The sequence below is a fragment of the Nematolebias whitei genome, chromosome 1 (genome assembly GCF_014905685.2).
Source record: "Nematolebias whitei isolate Nwh7 chromosome 1, NemWhi1, whole genome shotgun sequence".
NCBI lineage: Eukaryota > Metazoa > Chordata > Actinopteri > Cyprinodontiformes > Rivulidae > Nematolebias > Nematolebias whitei.
Window position 1 is genome coordinate 36,408,643 of NC_056498.1, and position 18,836 is coordinate 36,427,478.

The window sequence follows — 18,836 nt, forward strand, 5'->3', positions numbered from 1 at the left end:
TGTGAATCCCTCTTTTCTAATACACACCTGCCTAAAATTACACACATTTAATCACAACACAGAGTAAAAATAAAATAAAAATAAATACAATCCTGCACCCCTCCACTGAAACTTTTTTTTTCTTTAAAAGTGCTTTTTGCATCGAACAAGTTTGGATTTTGCTTCACTTCATGCATTTCTATTTAAGTGTTTTATCTAAGTCAATGGTTCCCAACATTGGCCCCTGTGGAACACCACCATGCATGTTTCAGTTGTTTCCTGCTCCAACATGTCTGCCTCAGTGATTTCATTACTTCCTTAAGTTCTGCAGAAGCCTGTTATTCACTCATCCCCTCAAACCAGGTGCCTCAAAGCAGGGAAACGAGTAAAACATGCAGGATGGCGTTCCTCAAGGACCTGGGTTGGGAATCGCTGATTTAAGTGGGCTCCATGTTTGAGCTTTATCATTATTCATATCAACCTAAAACATCATTGAGGCTTTTAAAAATGAATTGTATAAAAGTGCCTTTCAGTCAGATCGAGAATATTTATACATTTAAAAAAAGAATCAAATATAAATACTTGCACAAACTGTACTTGTTTTTTGAAGTGAAATAAAAATAAATGAACATTCATGGTCCTAAATACTTTCAGTGAAAAAGTTTGTGAGTGCTGTTGTGCTTCATTTGATCAAGTTCGTGTGTGTGTTTTTGTGTGTTTGTGTTCATTTCAGGTTACCTTGTAGGGACCAATTTTACAAAAATCCTACATTGTGGGGCCTAACTGCTCCTTATGGGGACCAAAACCTGGTCCTCAAAAGGCCAAGTCTCGTTGAGGGGTTAGGGTTAGTCATGTACTAGTAATGGTTAGGTTTAGGGAAAGGGTCAATGCACAGTCCCCACAAAGTACATTTACAAGAACATGTGTGTGCGTGTGTGTGTGTCCGGTGTGTTTTAAACTCCATTCATGTTCGGAATAAAGGCAGAATGAAACAGTTTGGGGTTTTATCTCACACTCGGTCCTGTGTTCACCTCAAATAAACTGTTTTCATACGTTGGACATATTTCAGTGTCTGACAGCTGTGATCGTGAAGAGGAAATTGTTTCTGTTCAGTTCAACAGAACAAAATGTAAACTTTGATACACTGAGTGTTTGTACATCTGCTCCAGCTTTGTAGGATTCTTGGTCTCTAATGATGATTGGCATGCAAAAATGAGCATTTTTTCTTGTTCTTAAGCTTTTTACAGCTATGTTGGGTGATAAATATCCAATGACACATTTTGTGTTTCTAAGCGCATGCCTTTGAAATTCTAGTTGTTTGTCTAACAAGGTTGAGTCAGGTTTTCTGGACAGATTCTTCTTTGCTGAAACATTTTTTTTTCTTAGTCCAAAAGACTTCTTCAGTCTGAGGAGCTGCAACAAACTCAGTCTTATAAATAGCACCTTCTCATAGTGGAGCAACCAGCTTGCTGGTGACAGCCAAAACTAGCTGTTCACATGACATGAGGACCATCAGCCTAACAATTGATCATTAGTGCTCTGATGGCTGCTTGCTATTCACAGAGGGCTGAGTGATATTAGCAATAACAGCATTGTAAGAGGTGGACATCTGGACATGGAGGCCTCCACCCCTGTGTAATGATGGACGATTTCCCTTCACAAAGATGGCCTCTCAGACCAAAATGCCTCTGTATCAAGGATGTGAACATCTTCATCCCTGAAAGAGTGACCTCTGGCCTGCAGATGAGTGTAGACCGCAGAGTCCTGGCCTGATGATGTTGCTCTTCTGTGCTGGGCCATCCTTTTGGCCAGTGGCTGTTTAGTTTCCCCGATGTAAGACTGATCACCCTCCTGACACTGAACAGCATACACAACATTACTCTGTTTGTGCCAGGGGACTGGATCTTTGGGATGGACCAGTCGTAACGTTTTTTGGGGTTTAAAAGCCACTGGGACGTTGTTTAGAAAATAAACGTCTCAGTTTCTCTGAAACTCTCACAACATACAGAATGAGCACTGGTCTGGGTCTGGGTTCCTCCTTTTCACCTGATGGCTGACTGGAGTCCTGTTTTGTTGGAGTATCCCTCAGCCTCCAGGGCACTAAGGATCAGTTGTTAGGCTGATGGTCCTCCTTTTACACGTGAACAACTGGCAAACTGGTTGATCCACTATGAGAAGGTGCTGCTTATAAGACTGAGTTTATTGCTGCTCCTCAGACTGAAGAAGTCTTTTGGATAAAAGCCGAAACTTTTCAGAAAAGAAGAATCCGTTCAGATGACCTGACTCAACCTTGTAAGATTAAGCTACCTGGATTATTGAGCATGCATCAGGACATCTAGTTGTTTGTGTTTACATCATTGTCCATGTAGCCCTGCTCTGAAATATACGCACACACATGCATGTAAACAATCACTGGTTCTAAAAGAGAGTAAACATTGAAGCGAGGCCTGGGTTTGGTTTGGTGTTATGAAGATATCCAACACCGCCCTGGATGACGACGCAACAAATTTGGAAAACCATATTTATTGTGAAAGATTGCTGCACCTTTAGTACTCACCAAGTAGGTGCTTTCTACTGTCCTTGATTAACTCCTTGTCACCACCTTGTATACATAAGGATCAAGTATCTCACTGGGCTCCAACAGTTGATGACTGGCAGGTGAGAATCCTCAAAATATCTTTAAAACATTTATGCAGGTTTTAGGTTTATTTGCTCGAGTCACAAAGGTTTGCAGTCTTTTTGTTTGAGCAGGTTTTAGAACATTCTGTACTGTGGACATCTCCAACTCATCCCAAATCCGTCTCAGTTTAGTTTCTGTAGTTTAACACCTGCACAGGAGCTCTCTGAAAATGTGCCTATTTTCTTGCCACCTTGTCAAAAGTCGCAGTCCAGTGAGATAGTAGATTAAGCAGCACAGCCTTACAATGATACAATCGTCCACGCACCGTGCCTTGGACGCCGCTGTGCCCCAAGATGTGCTAGATCACACCACATTGGCACAACACTACTGAGCTAGGCCTGAACATGTTGGCAACAAGTGCTTCTAGTTTTGTGCTCAATGAACAATGAATGAGATTAGCTAAGGAGTTGGATGGATTGGTTGTTGCAGCCACATGATAAGACTGTGGCGTGATCTTATTGGTCGTAGTGAGTGACACGACAAGACGTGATGCCTGTAGCAGCCATCCCTCCCTGCGTTACACTGATAAACATGGAGGGGTTTCAGCTTGGTGTGGGCATGGTTGGGTAGTAGTCACAAGGTCATGCTAGTTGCAAATTCTGGAAGACCAAATCATGCCGCTGTGCCCGGGCCCCACAGTTGTCACCACACACCCCCACGCTCCACCCAGGAATCCAAAACTCTGCTAACACAATGACAAATCACCACAATCTCACTGCACAGCTATCATGATATATGACCATCCACTTTCTGACTGATTATTTTTACTCATCATTCAGTGTGAAAGGCAAAACGAACAAATTCAGCACCAAAAACTATTTGTCTTTTTTTTTTTACGAGAAAATATATATATAAAACAAAGCAAAGAGAGCAAAGCACAAGATCCACCAAAGAGGATTATTCATTCCCTCTAATCCAAAAATGAAACTATTGTTTGTATTGTGAAAACAATCAGCTCAACATAGACTTTTAAATAAAAAGACCCCCGATTGTCTTTACCTACACAAAGAAAAGGAAATAATATTAACCAGCACAAAACTCAGTAATTGTTTGTCTCGTTTGTCTCTATGTGTCCCTGTGATGGACTTGCGACCCGTCCAGGGTGTACCCCGCCCCTCGCACAGTGATTGCTGGACATGGGCACCGGCGACCCCCGTGACCCAAAATGGAATAAGCGGGTAAAGATAATGGATGGATAAACTCAGTAAATAAGACTTTCTATAAACAGTCCATTTTCAGTTTTGCCTGTAAACTGACCAGAACTCCTAAATATTAAGTAGTAAATTCAGCCGTCAGTTCTTTAAACCAGTGGTTCCCCAACCATGGTCCTTGAGGAACACCATCCTGCATGTTTTAGTTGTTTCTCTGCTCTACTTCAACAGATTCAGTGGTTTAATTACTTCAAGTTCAGCAGAAGCCTGTTTATCACCTTTTCATTGTACAAAGTAATCAGTTGTGTTGGAGCAGAGGAACAACTAAAACATGTTGGATGGTGTTCCTCAGGGACCAGGGTTGGGAACCACTGCTTTAAATACTCGCTCCAAAGCTTTTATTAATTTAATGACTGCAGATTAAAACAGGAGAAGTGCTGCTGCTTTTTGTAAAATGAATATTCAACCAACTCATGAAGATCATGAAGAACTTGGGGCTGAGAACAAATGTCTTTCCATCTTTTGCTTAGGTCTAGAAATAAAACAAACGGGGGTTGTGAGACTAAAACAAACCAGAAAAGTCTTTCTTATGGTTGAATGGTGCTGTGATTCTGGCTCTGGGTTATATTGCAAATTTTAAAAAAAAATAATTTTCTTCCACAGAAGTGTATAATCCAGCTTCTTGGATCTAATGCTCTGCTCCCAGTTCAATCATCTCTGTCATTTTCTTTAAAGCGTAAAGAAATCTTGTAAACCAGGTCAATAATCTAAAAAGAGGTGAGCACATTTCCTCTCCAAACGATTGAAATGTAACACTTATTTCATATTTTGAAAATTGCTCCGAAGCCTGGAGGCTCATCTTGATTTGTCCCTGAAAACCCTCAAACCTGCATGTTTTCCGAGCTCCCTTATCTCTGCTCCACTCTGGTCAGAACGTTGTGTTTGTAGAAGTGCCTCAGTGTTTCAGCTCTTCCAGTGCAACTTATAGCCCCTCCCATTCATGTACCGGTACTTGTTTTGTTACAATAGTGTTTTCTCGAACTGATAGATCTGTTTGTAATAAACACATGTAAGAAGCCAATCATTCTTCTGAACAAACACCAACTATTCAATTTTAGCTTATAGGAGCCTCAGTAAGGACTGAGATTTTATACCTCACCACCTTTGGTTGCCGCCTCCCTAATGAAAAAGAGACACTGAGAACTTTAATAGAAACGGCACCAGTCGTTGGATGTCTGAAGGGAGATGCACATCTGTGAAGGTGTGCGTTTGTGCGTTGAACACGTTCAGAGCAGCCTCCCCAGCACCACCCCCTCTCTGCTCCGGGCTTCTCCTCGCAGGATTTCCAGGAAGCCCAGCTTGGTTAGAAACTCCAACCTCTGATGGTCCGTGGGCTGCACCTCACAGAACACGCCCTGAGAACCTGCAGAACGATACACACGGAGCAGCAACAAACGCCCACGGCGGCTGGTTTCAGTGAAGGTGAGGGAAAAACATCACGTAAAAATGAACATATTCCATGTTATTCTCTTAAATAAAACTGAAAGAATTTTATAATGTCCACAGTAAAGGTGGCCCTTAATTAGAAAGGGCCATTCATTTTTTCATGACAATGTGAGGGCCAGTCTTTGAGCTTTATGATCATTATAACTGATCTGTTTAATTATTTTCTGTTATAAACTGTGTTGGCAACACCTCAGACTAAGATCTAGTTGATAAGTCTGAATTGTGTATAAACATCCAAGCTTAAATTTGGTATAAATGTTAATACCGTACCATACCAATTTATTTATAAAGCACTTTAAACAGTGACAAAGCACACCAAAGTGCTGTACAGGGACAAACAGAACAAGCACACAGCAACAGATTACATAACAGGACACCAAAAAGTAGAAACCAACAAAAACAATAATGGACAACAACAACAACAACAACAACAACAACAACAACAACAACAACAACAACCGCAACATGACCAACACAGTGTAATGTGTTAATGTTTTGCAGGCATCAGTCAAAGATGTAAAAAAAAAAAAAAAAGGGGCGTACTGTGAATTTTGTTAAGATTGGCAAGAAAATTATCATCAAGGATCTTTGTGTTCTCAAGGTACCAAAACATCAATTATTTTAATGTTGAAAAAGATTGCTAATGACGTATATTCACCACACTTGTTACATGAACTACAAAAGTAAAAACTGAAATTGAATAAGAATAAAATAGTCATTTTTGCTCTTGTTAAATTGGCTTGATTCCAATATTTGTAGGTTTTCTCAACGAGCAGTGTTCTGGGATACAAGTCTTTGCATTGTTATTTATCATACCAGCAAATAAAAACAGTAATATGTTGAATTGTGTATAACTCGATTAGGCCCGTCACGATAAACAAAACAATTAATCGCATGATAAATGAAAATTATCGACCTCATTTTCATTTATCGGCTTTTTCGTTTCTTCGTGTGTCACTTTCTATTAAAGACACTGGATGACAAAAACCTCAACTTTGGTGCTCTTCAATGACGCCTCCCTTTCTCTTTAAAATCCATTTTAACGATCCAAAACTGCAAATTTGGATCGTTAAAAGCAGCTAAGCTGAGAAGCTAAGCTACGAGCTAAGCTAACATGCCGACCTCTGTTAAAAAAAAAAAAAAAACTCAGTCTTGTCAAAGCTCCAAAATTCACAGTTGAAACTTGTGCTTTCATGTAAAAAGTTGTTTTTCTCTGCAAAAAGAAGATGAACTCGTTTACTGATTTTTTTTATTTTTTTATTAAAAGCTTTGTGTGAAATGCTATGCTAAAGAGCTCAAACCACACGGAGTGTCCACCATTTTGAAAACCGGAGAAAAGGAAAGAGAGACAGCCCATGTCACATCAAGGGGCCCCCCTCTCATTTTCCTTAAAGAGACATGCTGCTTGCTCCCTCACTAACCATCCTTTGGTTCAAACAGTCTTATACTGCCATCCGATGGTCGAAAAAGTTACTACACTCCAAACAAATTAAGCAGCATTTCTTTTTAAATTGGACAATAATTACTAATTATTGTTAAATTTCAAACAATATTATCGTTTATCGCAATAATTTCTGAGACAATTAATCGCCGAGCAAAAGTTGTTATCGTGACAGGCCTAAACTCAATAATGGTTGAATATTTTACAGGCTGGATATGGCCATGAAGCCGACAGCTGATGTTCACTGACCAACAAACACCCTGACATTAAAACCATATTTAGATTCAGATTCATTTATTAATTCTCTGCACAGAAGTGAAAGCGTTGACAACATGCAATGAAATTCTGGCTTTGCACATCCCCCAACACATCAATGTGTATGAGTGTGCACGACTAGTGGATAAAAACTCTGAAAGTCTGTGACTTCATACTTCTGATGGCAGAGGTGTGAGCAGTTTGTTTTGGGGGTGTTTGCTGTCCTTGATGACGTTCTTGGCCCTCCTGCTCACCCTGCTGCTCAGCAATGGGAAAGCTACTCCAGCAATGAACTGAACAAACTGCATTAGCTGTTTTTATTAGAACTAAATTTTCTACTGTGTTTGCATCTCTCATCCACATTTTCCTTCATCCGTCTCACTTTATCCTAACGTTGTTGCTATCAAACTTTGATTGGCAATATCAGAAAGGAAACTAAACAATATAACAGAAAAAAACAAGTTACAACAGTTTGGGGTAAATCTTTACAGGGGATGATCTTCCTCTGTATATGTTAGTGTGGACAATCTTGCCACCAAGTGGTGTGGCAGAGTTTCAGTGTTTTGCGGAAACCCTTAGGAATAAGATTTGTGTTTTTAAGTGGAGAAAAATAAATTCTGTTCAGATATCAGTACTGTAGAGAGGTGGTATAATAATAACCTTATTTCACCAATCCAAACACATAAAAAGTGCACACAGACAGTCTGAGCTTACCGTTGGCCTTGAGCGCTGTGAAGAGGGCGGTGATCAGGGTTCGGCTGACGCTGACGTCCACCAGCTCAGGCAGGGCGTCCAGTCGCAGCTGAGAGGGGAAGTGATAAAGGAGCGAGTCTGGGTACTCCCCCTGGTCCTCCTCCATTAACCGGATTAAGTCCTGTTCAAAGGAAAGCAGACGTTCAGGTTTTCTGGCAACGTTGTGAAGAAAGTCTGTTGTTAAATGCACCTCATGAGAGGCACTTGACGAGTCCTGAACAAACTCATTAAATCAGGGTACGGAGTGATAATCTTATGAGGACCGACAAGATACAGATGAATCCCGATCGCTAAACTTTAGATAGGCAGCATTACATTCCTGTTTACCCTATGTGGGTCTGTGGTGTAGACATGTACTCTGTCACTGTCAATCAAAAATACTTTTTTTTTTTTAATTGGAACTCAAACAAGAAGTTGTTTTTTTTTCTTCCAACTTTTAAAACAAGCTACAGGAAATAGGTTAATTCTAAGTGTCACGATGCCGGACAGGACAAGGGGAAAAAAAAAGAAAAAACAATTTATTTAGGGAGTTAACACATGTCATTCACACATGCTTTGTCACTCAACAACAACAACATCAGGCAGCGTGCACAGTGACTCATTGAACAGGAAGCTCACGCATCCACAGATGTCCGTCTCTGACCGCATCTTTTGCTTCCCACCAGTTCCGTTTGTTTGTTCATTGGCTCTGTGTCAAATTCAGAATTGAATTCAAAATCTTTTTTTGTTTGTTTGTTTGTTTACCTTGTCCTGTCCAACATTGAGACACTCAGAATTATTGTCCGAGTGTCAAAGTGATGCCCAACAGATTTACTTTCACAAGCATTATGGCTGGCCTTAATGCTTCACTTGATACTGTTTATAAAATTTTATTAGAATTTGCTTTGGGTTTGTTTCAGATGTAATTGACACGAGGATGAAAAAACAAAGAAGAAAACAAAACAGAAAAATGAGAGAAGGGTTAAAAGGTAAAGAAGTAGAGGAGAGAGACAGGGATAAAGAGAACACAAATCATCATTGAAGCCTGACTAGACCTGCGGAAAGAGAAAAAAAAACAAAATCGAGAACCCACAACAAAAAAACATATATAATTATACTTATAAAATCATTAGAAAGTATTTTATATGGTACATGGTAAAACATGTATTTAGTGGCCACCACAACTCAATTGAGTGTGTATCTGATAAACACCTGAATCTAAACACCTGTGTGAGCATGCTGCACAGTTTCTCCTTAACAATGTTCGATAGTGGATGTGGGGACCCACAGACCCCTCCCCACAGGACATGATGGTAACACAGGGAAGACCGGAGCCACAGACACACAGTGGCCCCCAAGCCCGGAACCCCGGGAGAAGCAGAGGGAAGCCCCGGGCGATGCCCCTCCAGAGTAGATCCGGCCATGGACACAGAGCCCCGTGTCCCAAGGTCATACCACCCCCCATCAGAGACCCGACAGAGCCAGGGCACCCAGGCCCCGGCAGGCAGCCACCAGAGCAGGCCCGCATACACCCCACCACCCAGCCCCAGCTGCTGAGAGCCGCCAATGCACCGGTGGCTGGGGGGCCACCACTGGAGGGGAGTGCAACATGGGGAAGTAGACCCCACATTAAATTGGGGGGGGGGGGGGGATTGATCCAAAAGAGGGGACCACCTAAAACCCAACCCGAGACATAAACAGGCACACACAGACAGCCCAACACCCCAACACCCCCACCCACCCGACAGTGACCGCAAGCCGGTCCCTGGCCGGGGGCCAGAGCAGCAATGAGCAGCAGCTGGGGAAGGCTGGCCCAGCTCACCAAAGACCAAATATCTTACTTCTATCATACAAAGCCCTCAACAACCTAGCTCCATCATCTATTGCAGATCTTATTGTTCCATATTTTCTAACAGAACACTTCGCTCTCAGACTGCAGGTTTACTTGCAGTTCCTAGAGTTTCCAAAAGCAGAATGGGAGGAAGATCTTAGTTTTCAGGCTCCTCTTTTGTGGAATCAACTTCCAGTTTCTGTCCATGAGGCTGACACACTGTCCAGTTTTAAGTTTAAGTCTTTCCTTTTTGATAAATCCTGTAGTTAGGGTTGGCCTGGGTTTCCTGAGCTATCCCTTAGTTATGCTGCTATAGGCTTAGACTACTGGAGGACAAATTAACCATATTTCCTCACTCTGCTGCTGTCTTTACTTACTTTACTCTGCCTGTTTTGTATTTGTAATTATTTATATCTTAACATGTTTATTTGTCTTTCCTCCTGTAGAAAGTACACCAGGACCTGCCATTCTATGTTTGTCCGTTTTCTCCTTCCCGTCCTCTGAGACAGCAGCCGGTCAAAGCAGATGGCAGCTCAACCTGAGCCAGGTTCTGCTGGAGGTTTCTTCCTGTTAAAGGGAGTTTTTCCTTTCCACTGTTGCCTTTGTGCTCTCTCAGGGTGGGAGACTGTGATGAAGTGAAGATTCAACAAGTCTGCTGGCTTCCTTACATAGAGAACTTTACTTATTGGCTTTTCTATGTATGGGGATGTTTCTGTTCAGTGCCCTGAGACGACTTCTGTTGTGACTTGGTGCTATGTAAATAAACTGAATTGAATTGAATTTGATTCTTCGTCTGAGAAAAGCTAAAACACTGGGAGAGCATCATGTTACAAAAGAAACCGTTAACTGTTGCAATGGAAGGTGTTTTACCACAACGACACATTATATCTCACTTGGAGAAAACTGCTTACAGTAAACTGCTTACGCTTGAATTCTGTACAGACATGACCATGAAGTACAGCTCAAATGCGTGCACGTGCTGTAGTGCGTCATCGTATTTGAGCGTGCTTGTGTCATTTGTTTTGTTTTCTTGTGTTCACCACCATCTGCCCTGCTGGTAATTATTCTTTGAATGCTAGAGCCCAGCTGGTGTGACAGCAGCTACAGATAAGTGTGCATAGCATCGCCGGACGCCTCGTTCAGATCTGAACATGCATGCAGGACGCTTTAAAATGACTCAGCAGTCTGGGTCAGACACAGATGGTTTGTGAGCTCGTTTTGCTGTGTCGTGCTATTGTATTCACCTGCGAGTTGGTGAGGGTGTTGTTCCCTTTGGGTGGGTACTTGTCTCTCATGGCAGGTATCCAGGTGGCCTGGCACCGCTTGGCGAAGGAGCCGACGTCCAAGATGCCCAGCACGCAGCCACAAACACCGAGCTCGTCTTCCAGGACGAAGCTGTACTCTGGGCTCAGCGCCAGACACGGGCCAAGACATCTAGAAGATGAAAGAGTGTGTCATCGCAGACAGGATCGCACATCCGTCAGATAACAGAGACATCCATCCAGTCTCAAAGACTAACCTGTCTCCAATGACATCTGGATGAGCCATGCTGGACTCCTGGCCTCCCTGAGTTCTCAGGTGAAGCTGGCGGACCATCCGATACAGCTCCACCTGCAAATACATAGTTAAAAAGGTTAGTGCTGTACATTTCTTTACAGGATAGTAAAAGTGAACTTGCATTTTACTAGCCCTGAACCAGGTTCTCTGAAATTATTCATTTTATTTGTTTATTTTAATTAGGACAATGCATATTCAATTCAACCTTTATTTATACATGCTAGCCTCGAGCCACGGGGACTCATTTACAAGAGGGACCTGTTCCAGACAGAACATCTAAAGTACAGACAACAATAACAATAAACAATAATAACAATAAACTACAGTAAAAATGCAGTTAAAATAGGAGTAGTATACAAAACAATAAATCAGGGTGCCATAAAACAGGGTGAAATACTAAAAACAAGAACACATTTGCTTTGATTTTTCTATTGACAGTATCAAATGTTTGAAACCCCTTAAAGAAATCAAGGTGGACCACTTTAGTTCTTGTTGCAAGGTGTTCCAGGTGCAGGAGTTGAGTAGGAAAAGGCTTTTTTGCCAAGTTCAGTCCGCAGTGAGGGAACGCTGCAGGTAATGATGGACTGAGAGCGTATGTCAGGGTCAGAGTCAGAGATTCTTTATTGTCATTCGCACCTCATGTGGTGGAGTGAAATTATGTACACAGGGTCCCAATTACATCCAACAATAAAATGTAAAAGAAAAACAGTGATAACATCTAAGATATGAACTGAGAAAAACAAACTAAAAATACACTAAGCACTAATAGTGTAAAAACATTACGTCGAACAGCAGTACGAACATGAACATGAGTCTGTGTGAGCAGATGAGCACGCATGAACCCATCGACATGAAACAGATCAGCAGCAACATGAAACAGATCAGCAGCAACATGATGTGATTTTTCACAATGATTGTCCTGGTTAGATAATCATGAGTCTAACAGCCTCAGGGTAGAAACTGTTCCTCAGTCTAGTGGTTCTACACTTAATGCTCCTCAACTTCCTTCCTGAGGGGAGCGGGGCAAAAAAAGTGTGTGTGCTGGGTGAGTGGGATCCTTCATGATGCAGGTGGCCCTCTTCCTGCATCTAGATGTCTGGTGAAGGCTGCATAGAAGTCTGTTGGAGTCGGTCTCCCAACCATCACACTCTACCACCACATGTTGTAACTGCACTGATGGCGTGACATGTGGGAGGAGATATAAGAAAGTAGCAGGCCAAGGAGGGATTTATATCAATTATATTATTATATTAAATCAACATGTTAGCAGTAAGCGTCAATATATGATGGAGTTACAACAGCTAATGTTCATCCGTTGTCCTAAGGCAGCTAAGAACAAGAAATATCCCACAAAACAAAGAGCAGAGAATAATGCAAACACCACCTATACAACACATAACACAACATGAAATTGCAATAAAGATATGATGCCATAAGAAAATAGACAAAGTAATCTACATGAGTGCACCTCTGGGTGGCTTTCAGCCAATGTTTCAAAGAGTTTTTAAAGCTGGATTAGGTGCTAGACTTCCTGATATAAATTGGCAGTGTGTCCATGACTGCGTGCCTCTGATGGACATCATCATTTTTCCTAATTTAGTCCTGCGCCGCTGTATATTACAATCTCCTCTGGTCAGTGCTCTTGTGTTTTCTGTATTACTTGTTGTTTGTTTATTTTCTAACTTATAAAATACATTAAAGGAGGAGGAGCAAGTCCATTTAAAACTTTCAAAATCAGGCAAGCATCCATAAAAATCTGATAGCTATCAAAATTCAGAATGTTATACTTATGTTACAATACTGTAAAAGCTTTTTGTCCAACATTTTCAGTGTTTTCTTAAAAAAGAGACTTTAGGGGCTTCAAAATGGCCTCTGAAGTGTGAAACCATGTAGTATAACAATAGGCTATATGGCTGAATATCATGGCATGCATGTAATTTGCTGATTCTGTTGTCAGAGAAGATTATGTTTTAAGTTTAACAGATTAAGTTTAATTATAAGTGAAATTATCTTTACATGCTGCTTGAAATTTAGATTGGAATCAAAAATTACTCCAAGGTATTTAATTTGTTCAACCACATCTAATGTCTTTCCGTTCACTAACACATATGGTTGCTCATTATCTGCTGGCAGCCGAGAGAGAAACATACAGACTGTTTTTTTAATGTTAAGATGTAGACAAGAGTCCTGGAGCCAGTGAGACAACAGCATCATGGCACCAGAACGTACTGCAGCAGCTTCATTTTTTTTGTTTTTTCATGAACATACAGTACAGTATCATCCACATATAATTGCATTTTTAAAGTCTTGCAGACATTGGATAAATCAACATATAGGCTAAATAAAGTTGGGCCCAGTATTGAGCCTTGTGGGATTCCAAGTGAGCAGGTAAGAAAGGTAGATCGTGAGTTTTCTATTTGTGCTGCTTGTTTTCTGTCAGACAGATACTTTCATCCAGCAGAAGGCACTATTAGAGAAATTAAACTTATTATTCCTGAGTTTGTGGATTACCACTGCCTTACAGCAACTACAGTCATATAATTTATGTAAACTATTTTATAAACCAGTATCCCCATTGATTTGAGTCTATTATGTATGAAAATATATTTTAAGTGTATGTGCATATGGGTTTTAATAGGGATTATGAGCTATTGTGCCAAGTTATAAATGGGCATTTTTCCACTGATTCAGTAAATCTAATAGTCAGATGTCCCAGCTTTTCACCAGACAAACGCAACATTACCTTTGTGAATCTGGAGCAGTAAGAAAGTCTCAAATGTCACCCAACATTTTTCAGTCAGGTCATCTGGACAGTTTTTTTTTTTTTTTGTGCTGAAATGTTTCGCCTTTGATCCTGAAGGCTTCAACAGTCAAGGAAACACAACAAAACTGATTCTTCCCCCAACAACTTACTCCAAAGTGGAACAAACCAGTTCTGCTTGTGATAAGATGGTCTCTTTGGTACGCCCCCTCCTCCATTGCCGGCCCTCTTCCTTGTTGACAGTCATGTCAAACTGGTTGAAAACAACAAAGTCTATGCTCAATAATCAGTAATTGTATACCTGGATTATTGAGCATGGACTTTGTTGTTCTCAAAAGTCACATTCACAGGCAGCTGATCCGTGCGCCGGTGTTGACTGATTCATCCACAACAGGTGGTTTGTGGAATTAGTATGCGCAGAATGTTCCTACTTGTGCAAATTGAAATGTGTACATTTGAAAAACTGACTGCGCTTTTGTAAAACTTGTGATACACTTGTGGATCTTATCTTGTCTGACTATTTTTGAAAGTGAACGAGACGTCACCTACCTTGTCTTTGTTGTGATACGGCCTGATGTTGTAGAGGCGAGAGGTAGGGAAGAGAGGAGGGGGATGAGTGAAGAGTTCGCTGCTGTTGCCTATTGGGAGGAGCACCTTCGAAACATATTCACAAACACACACATCAGGTTGATCTAAGCACTGCATTTGACAGAGCGGATTAAGAATTTAGGAATAACGGCAAGCCGAAATACATTAAACATATCTATGACAAATAGTATTTTACATAGATTACCTGCACTTCCCCGGACACTCCCCCTTTGAACACCCACGGCTCTGAGTCCACCCCCGACACGTCCACTCCGGTGGTTTTCCCGCACCCTAACAAAGATGAGAGCAAAACATCCTTTCTGTCACATAATTAGGCTCGATATAGTAAATAGTATATACAAATGTATGAAAGTTTTAATTTATACAACTCTTTGTGATGTTAGCTGAAATTAAAAATGTTCAGGGTTTTACCTCTGGTTCCATTTTCATAGCCCCATATTCAACACTACATGAGGTAGTGTGGAAAATGATTGACTCATTGTTTCAGTTTGAACTTTTTTCAGGAGAGAAAAGTTCAATCCCACTCACAGTGGAAGCAGTTCCTCCAGGAGCCGAGGTTTGAGCTGTCGCCCAGCACCCGTCCATCTGAAGGAGACACAAAAAAAGTCCTCCAAACATCAAAACAACTGAACTTTTACCATCTTTTCAAATACATGTACCGCAATTTCTGGTCTATAAGCCGCTACTTTTTTCACAAGCTTTGAACGCCGCAGCTTTTACAATGCTGTGGCTAATTTATGGATTGATGTTTTATTTTATTTATTTATGTTTTTGACAGGCTAATGATGCCAAAAATATTTAGCTTTATCATATGCGGGTGCTCACATAGCTGCCCAATACATCACACACGTCCTCAGACTCTTTTTCGTCAACAAAAAAGAGACTGAGGGCGTGTGTGATGAAGTTTTTCTGAGGCTGTTCAACTCTGACACTGAAGAAGATGACTTTAGTGGTTTTAGTGCACAGGAGGAAGATGAACATAGTGATCAGTGACTTTTCCTGGTAGGCTACTGTAATTTATTTTAACGAGCCATGTTAAAGGCAATGTTAAAAAAAAAAAACCACAACATTTACTCTATGCATTTGTATACGTTACCCGTATGTATTTAATTAAAAGTTTAGAAAATCTTTCTGTGTAAATATCTCATGTGAACACCCGCGGCTTATACACAAGCATGGCTTATATGTGTACAAATTTGTTTGTTTGTTTGTTTTTTTATTGTGCGTGGCTAATAGTCAGGTGCACCCTATAGTCCAAAAATTACAGTACTAAAAAATGGTGAGACTTGTTCTATGGTATTCAATGCTGCTTAGACAGAATAATTAAATCATATAGACAAACATCCATCCATCCATCCATCCATCCATCCATCCATTATCTTTACCCGCTTATTCCATTTTGGGTCACGGGGGTCGCTGGTGCCCATGTCCAGCAATCACTGTGCGAGGGGCGGGGTACACCCTGGACGGGTTGCAAGTCCATCACAGGGACACATAGAGACAAACGAGACAAACAACCATTCACTCTCTCACTCACACCTAGGGACAATTTAGAGTTACCAATCAGCCTAACATGCATGTTTTTGGACTGTGGGAGGAAACTGGAGTACCTGGAGAAAACCCACACATGCACGGAGAGAACATGCAAACTCCACCCAGAAGGCCCCTGGATTTATTGACCACCAGTCTGTGTTATTACCCAGCCAGGAAATGAAGGCCTTTGCCACCAGAGCGGTGTTCCTCAGGTCCCACACATAAGGGTAGAGGTCATAGAGCACAGCCCTGTTGACTCCGCCCACCACGCTGCAGTGGAGCTGTGCGATTTCTTCACACAGAGACAGGAACCTGGAGGCCCGTCCTCGCCACTCATCAACCTGAGAACGTTATTAGATACACATCAGTTGCATTCTGCATTTCATATTGTTCAAAAACTAAAATCTTACAGACCTTCTGGGGTTGCGTCTTCTTGCCAGTGGTGCTGACCAGGTGGCAGTTTGTTTTTAGCCAGGTCAGGTCCTGCAGCAGCTTCTGGGCTGAAGGGCCGTGCTCGTGGGGGAGATAATGAAGACCAACCAGCAGCCGGACCTGGGCTTCGCTCAGAAGACCCTTCCCACCGCAGAGCCCCCGACCTTGGGCCTTCTGTGCACGGCCTCCACCTGTGGGCGCCCCTGACCTGGACACAGGAGGTTGCTGACTGGACTGCTGTGTCCTCTCTTTTTCACCCTCTCTTTCCCTTTTGCCCATAGGCGGAGAGGATGGAGGGGAGCTGGAGTTCAAGGGGAAGACTGGAAGTTTGGCTACAGCAGAGGTTGCTCTGAAGGTGGAGCGACAGCTGGACCTGTCGGGAGTTTTGGAGCGCGATGACACAACAGAGACTCGCTGATCGGCTCGTGAGTTTTGACGACCTTTGATAAGAGATTAAAATGTAACAATTTTAGTGTGGGAACCTTTCAACACACCAAAACATGTCCATCCATCCATCCATTATCTTTTACCCACTTCTTCCATTTTGGGTCACGGGGGTCGCCGGTGCCCATGTCCAGCAATCACTGTGCGAGGGGCGGGGTACACCCTGGACAGGTCGCAAGTCCATCACAGGGCCACATAGAGACAAACAAGACAAACAACCATTCACTCTCTCACTCACACCTAGGGACAATTTAGAGTTACCAATCAGCCTAACATGCATGTTTTTTGGTCTGAGGGAGGAAACCGGAGTACCTGGAGAAAAACCATGCATGCATGGAGAGAACATGCAAACTCCACCCAGAAAGGCACCTGGACCAGGATTTGAACCAGGGACCTTCATGCTGAGAGGCAGCAGCTCTACCAGTTGCACCACTGTGCTGCCCACCAAAACATGTCATGATATTTTTTTAATCAAAATATTTTTATTAATTTTTTGTTATTTTGAACATACAAAACACAAAGAACATAAAACAAAAACCCCCCTCCCACACAGGATCAGTCACAATTACATGGGCAGGCACTGACAAGTTAAGGCTTCCACGTGTCCCAAAATGTTTTAACAGAACCTTTCAGGGTATATCTTTTTTTTCTAGATGGATATGATACATGACTACTCTTAATCAATGTACATATGCTGGGGGGTGTGGGTCCTTCCAATATACACTCTTCTGTCCAGGAGAGAGCCAAAAGCAATCACATCCTTCTCGTACTTGCTGAAGGACGTGTTAACATGGGCCACCCCAAACAGTGATGGGTGTAGTTTTCCCACATAGCCCAGAGAAGGTGTCAAAAATTGATCGCCAAAAAGTCTGCAGATTGGGACAGATCCAGAATGTATGCAGGAGTGTAGCTGGAGTTAGTTTACAATGATTACATGCAGAGTCCAGGTTGGCTTTGATTTTGGACAGCTTTTCTTTGGACCAGTGCAGCCGGTGTACATTATGTTATTTTTAATTGTGTTTTCTACCTGCTTGTAGAGGCTGATTGAGTTCTTCCATCCAGTCATGGAGTGCAGCAGTCAGAGCTCCATCAGGACAGTACTCAAGCTCCTCATCTACAACAGAAATAACATTTCAGTATAACAGTTATAAAGATCATTTTAATCTAAAAAAAAAAAGTTAACCTTTTAATGATCAGACTCCTGTATTCAAGATAAATAGCTTCTGCAGCAAACTTTTGTGAAATGAATTAATTTCCCTTTAACTTCCACCCATTTATTATTAAAGTCAGCTTTTTTTCTTTTCTCTTTGATCCTCCACCTTTTGTCTACTTTACAAATTTGAACTTTTCCTTGAAAAAATGGCTGAAAACTGGTGCAACAGTTCAATGCAGTATTTAATAAAACTTTCAATACTGCTTGTTTGTAGGACAGCACATGGTGCTTTAATTTCTATATACATATTTATTTAAGTCTATTTCTGCCTGGTGGTCAAAATAGTACCAGTTGCTAAGCAACATTGGCTCCTTTTTTCTCCAAGAAGTAAAGGAAGTAACAATGCCTTGATGTGGTCTGATCAAGTTCATACTACTTTATTAACCAGTACATTTCCTGTGCATGCTCCTCCTTCCATTCCCTCACCTTTCATTTCCTCCTTCCCTGTTCGGTACCACGTTCCCAGTGTGTGCAGTGGGATGTAATTAGCTTCAAACTCGCAGTTGGGGTTGAGCAACAGGCCCCTCAGGTGGCTCCTAATCTTAGGGTCTCGACCTTTGAAAGGCCCCAGGAAGAGACGCCTGGAATCATAATCGTTGGCGTGCAGGTTGTCCCAGATTAATGGGGATCGCTGGAGGACAGACTCCACCTCAGCGAGGCAGTCTAAAGACAGTTTTCTGGAAATGACTTTGCTGCCTGTTTGGAAAGAGTG

The 18,836-nt window shown here is 41.8% G+C and overlaps 1 protein-coding gene across 1 annotated transcript in view; it reads right to left on the minus strand.

Annotated features, from left to right (window-relative positions):
* Positions 1-4,254: 4,254 nt before the first annotated feature.
* Positions 4,255-18,836, minus strand: part of si:dkey-183c6.8 (protein O-GlcNAcase) — a 28,610-nt gene continuing 14,028 nt past the window's right edge. The window contains exons 7-17 of the mRNA XM_037684172.1: positions 18,551-18,820; positions 17,939-18,025; positions 16,450-16,907; positions 16,202-16,376; positions 15,031-15,087; positions 14,687-14,772; positions 14,443-14,547; positions 11,095-11,186; positions 10,820-11,009; positions 7,727-7,886; positions 4,255-5,233 (exon numbers count right to left, since the gene is read on the minus strand). Of these exons, the coding sequence (XP_037540100.1) occupies positions 5,097-5,233; positions 7,727-7,886; positions 10,820-11,009; positions 11,095-11,186; positions 14,443-14,547; positions 14,687-14,772; positions 15,031-15,087; positions 16,202-16,376; positions 16,450-16,907; positions 17,939-18,025; positions 18,551-18,820 (1,817 nt within the window). The 3' untranslated portion in view covers positions 4,255-5,096. The remainder of the gene's footprint in view (positions 5,234-7,726; positions 7,887-10,819; positions 11,010-11,094; positions 11,187-14,442; positions 14,548-14,686; positions 14,773-15,030; positions 15,088-16,201; positions 16,377-16,449; positions 16,908-17,938; positions 18,026-18,550; positions 18,821-18,836) is intronic.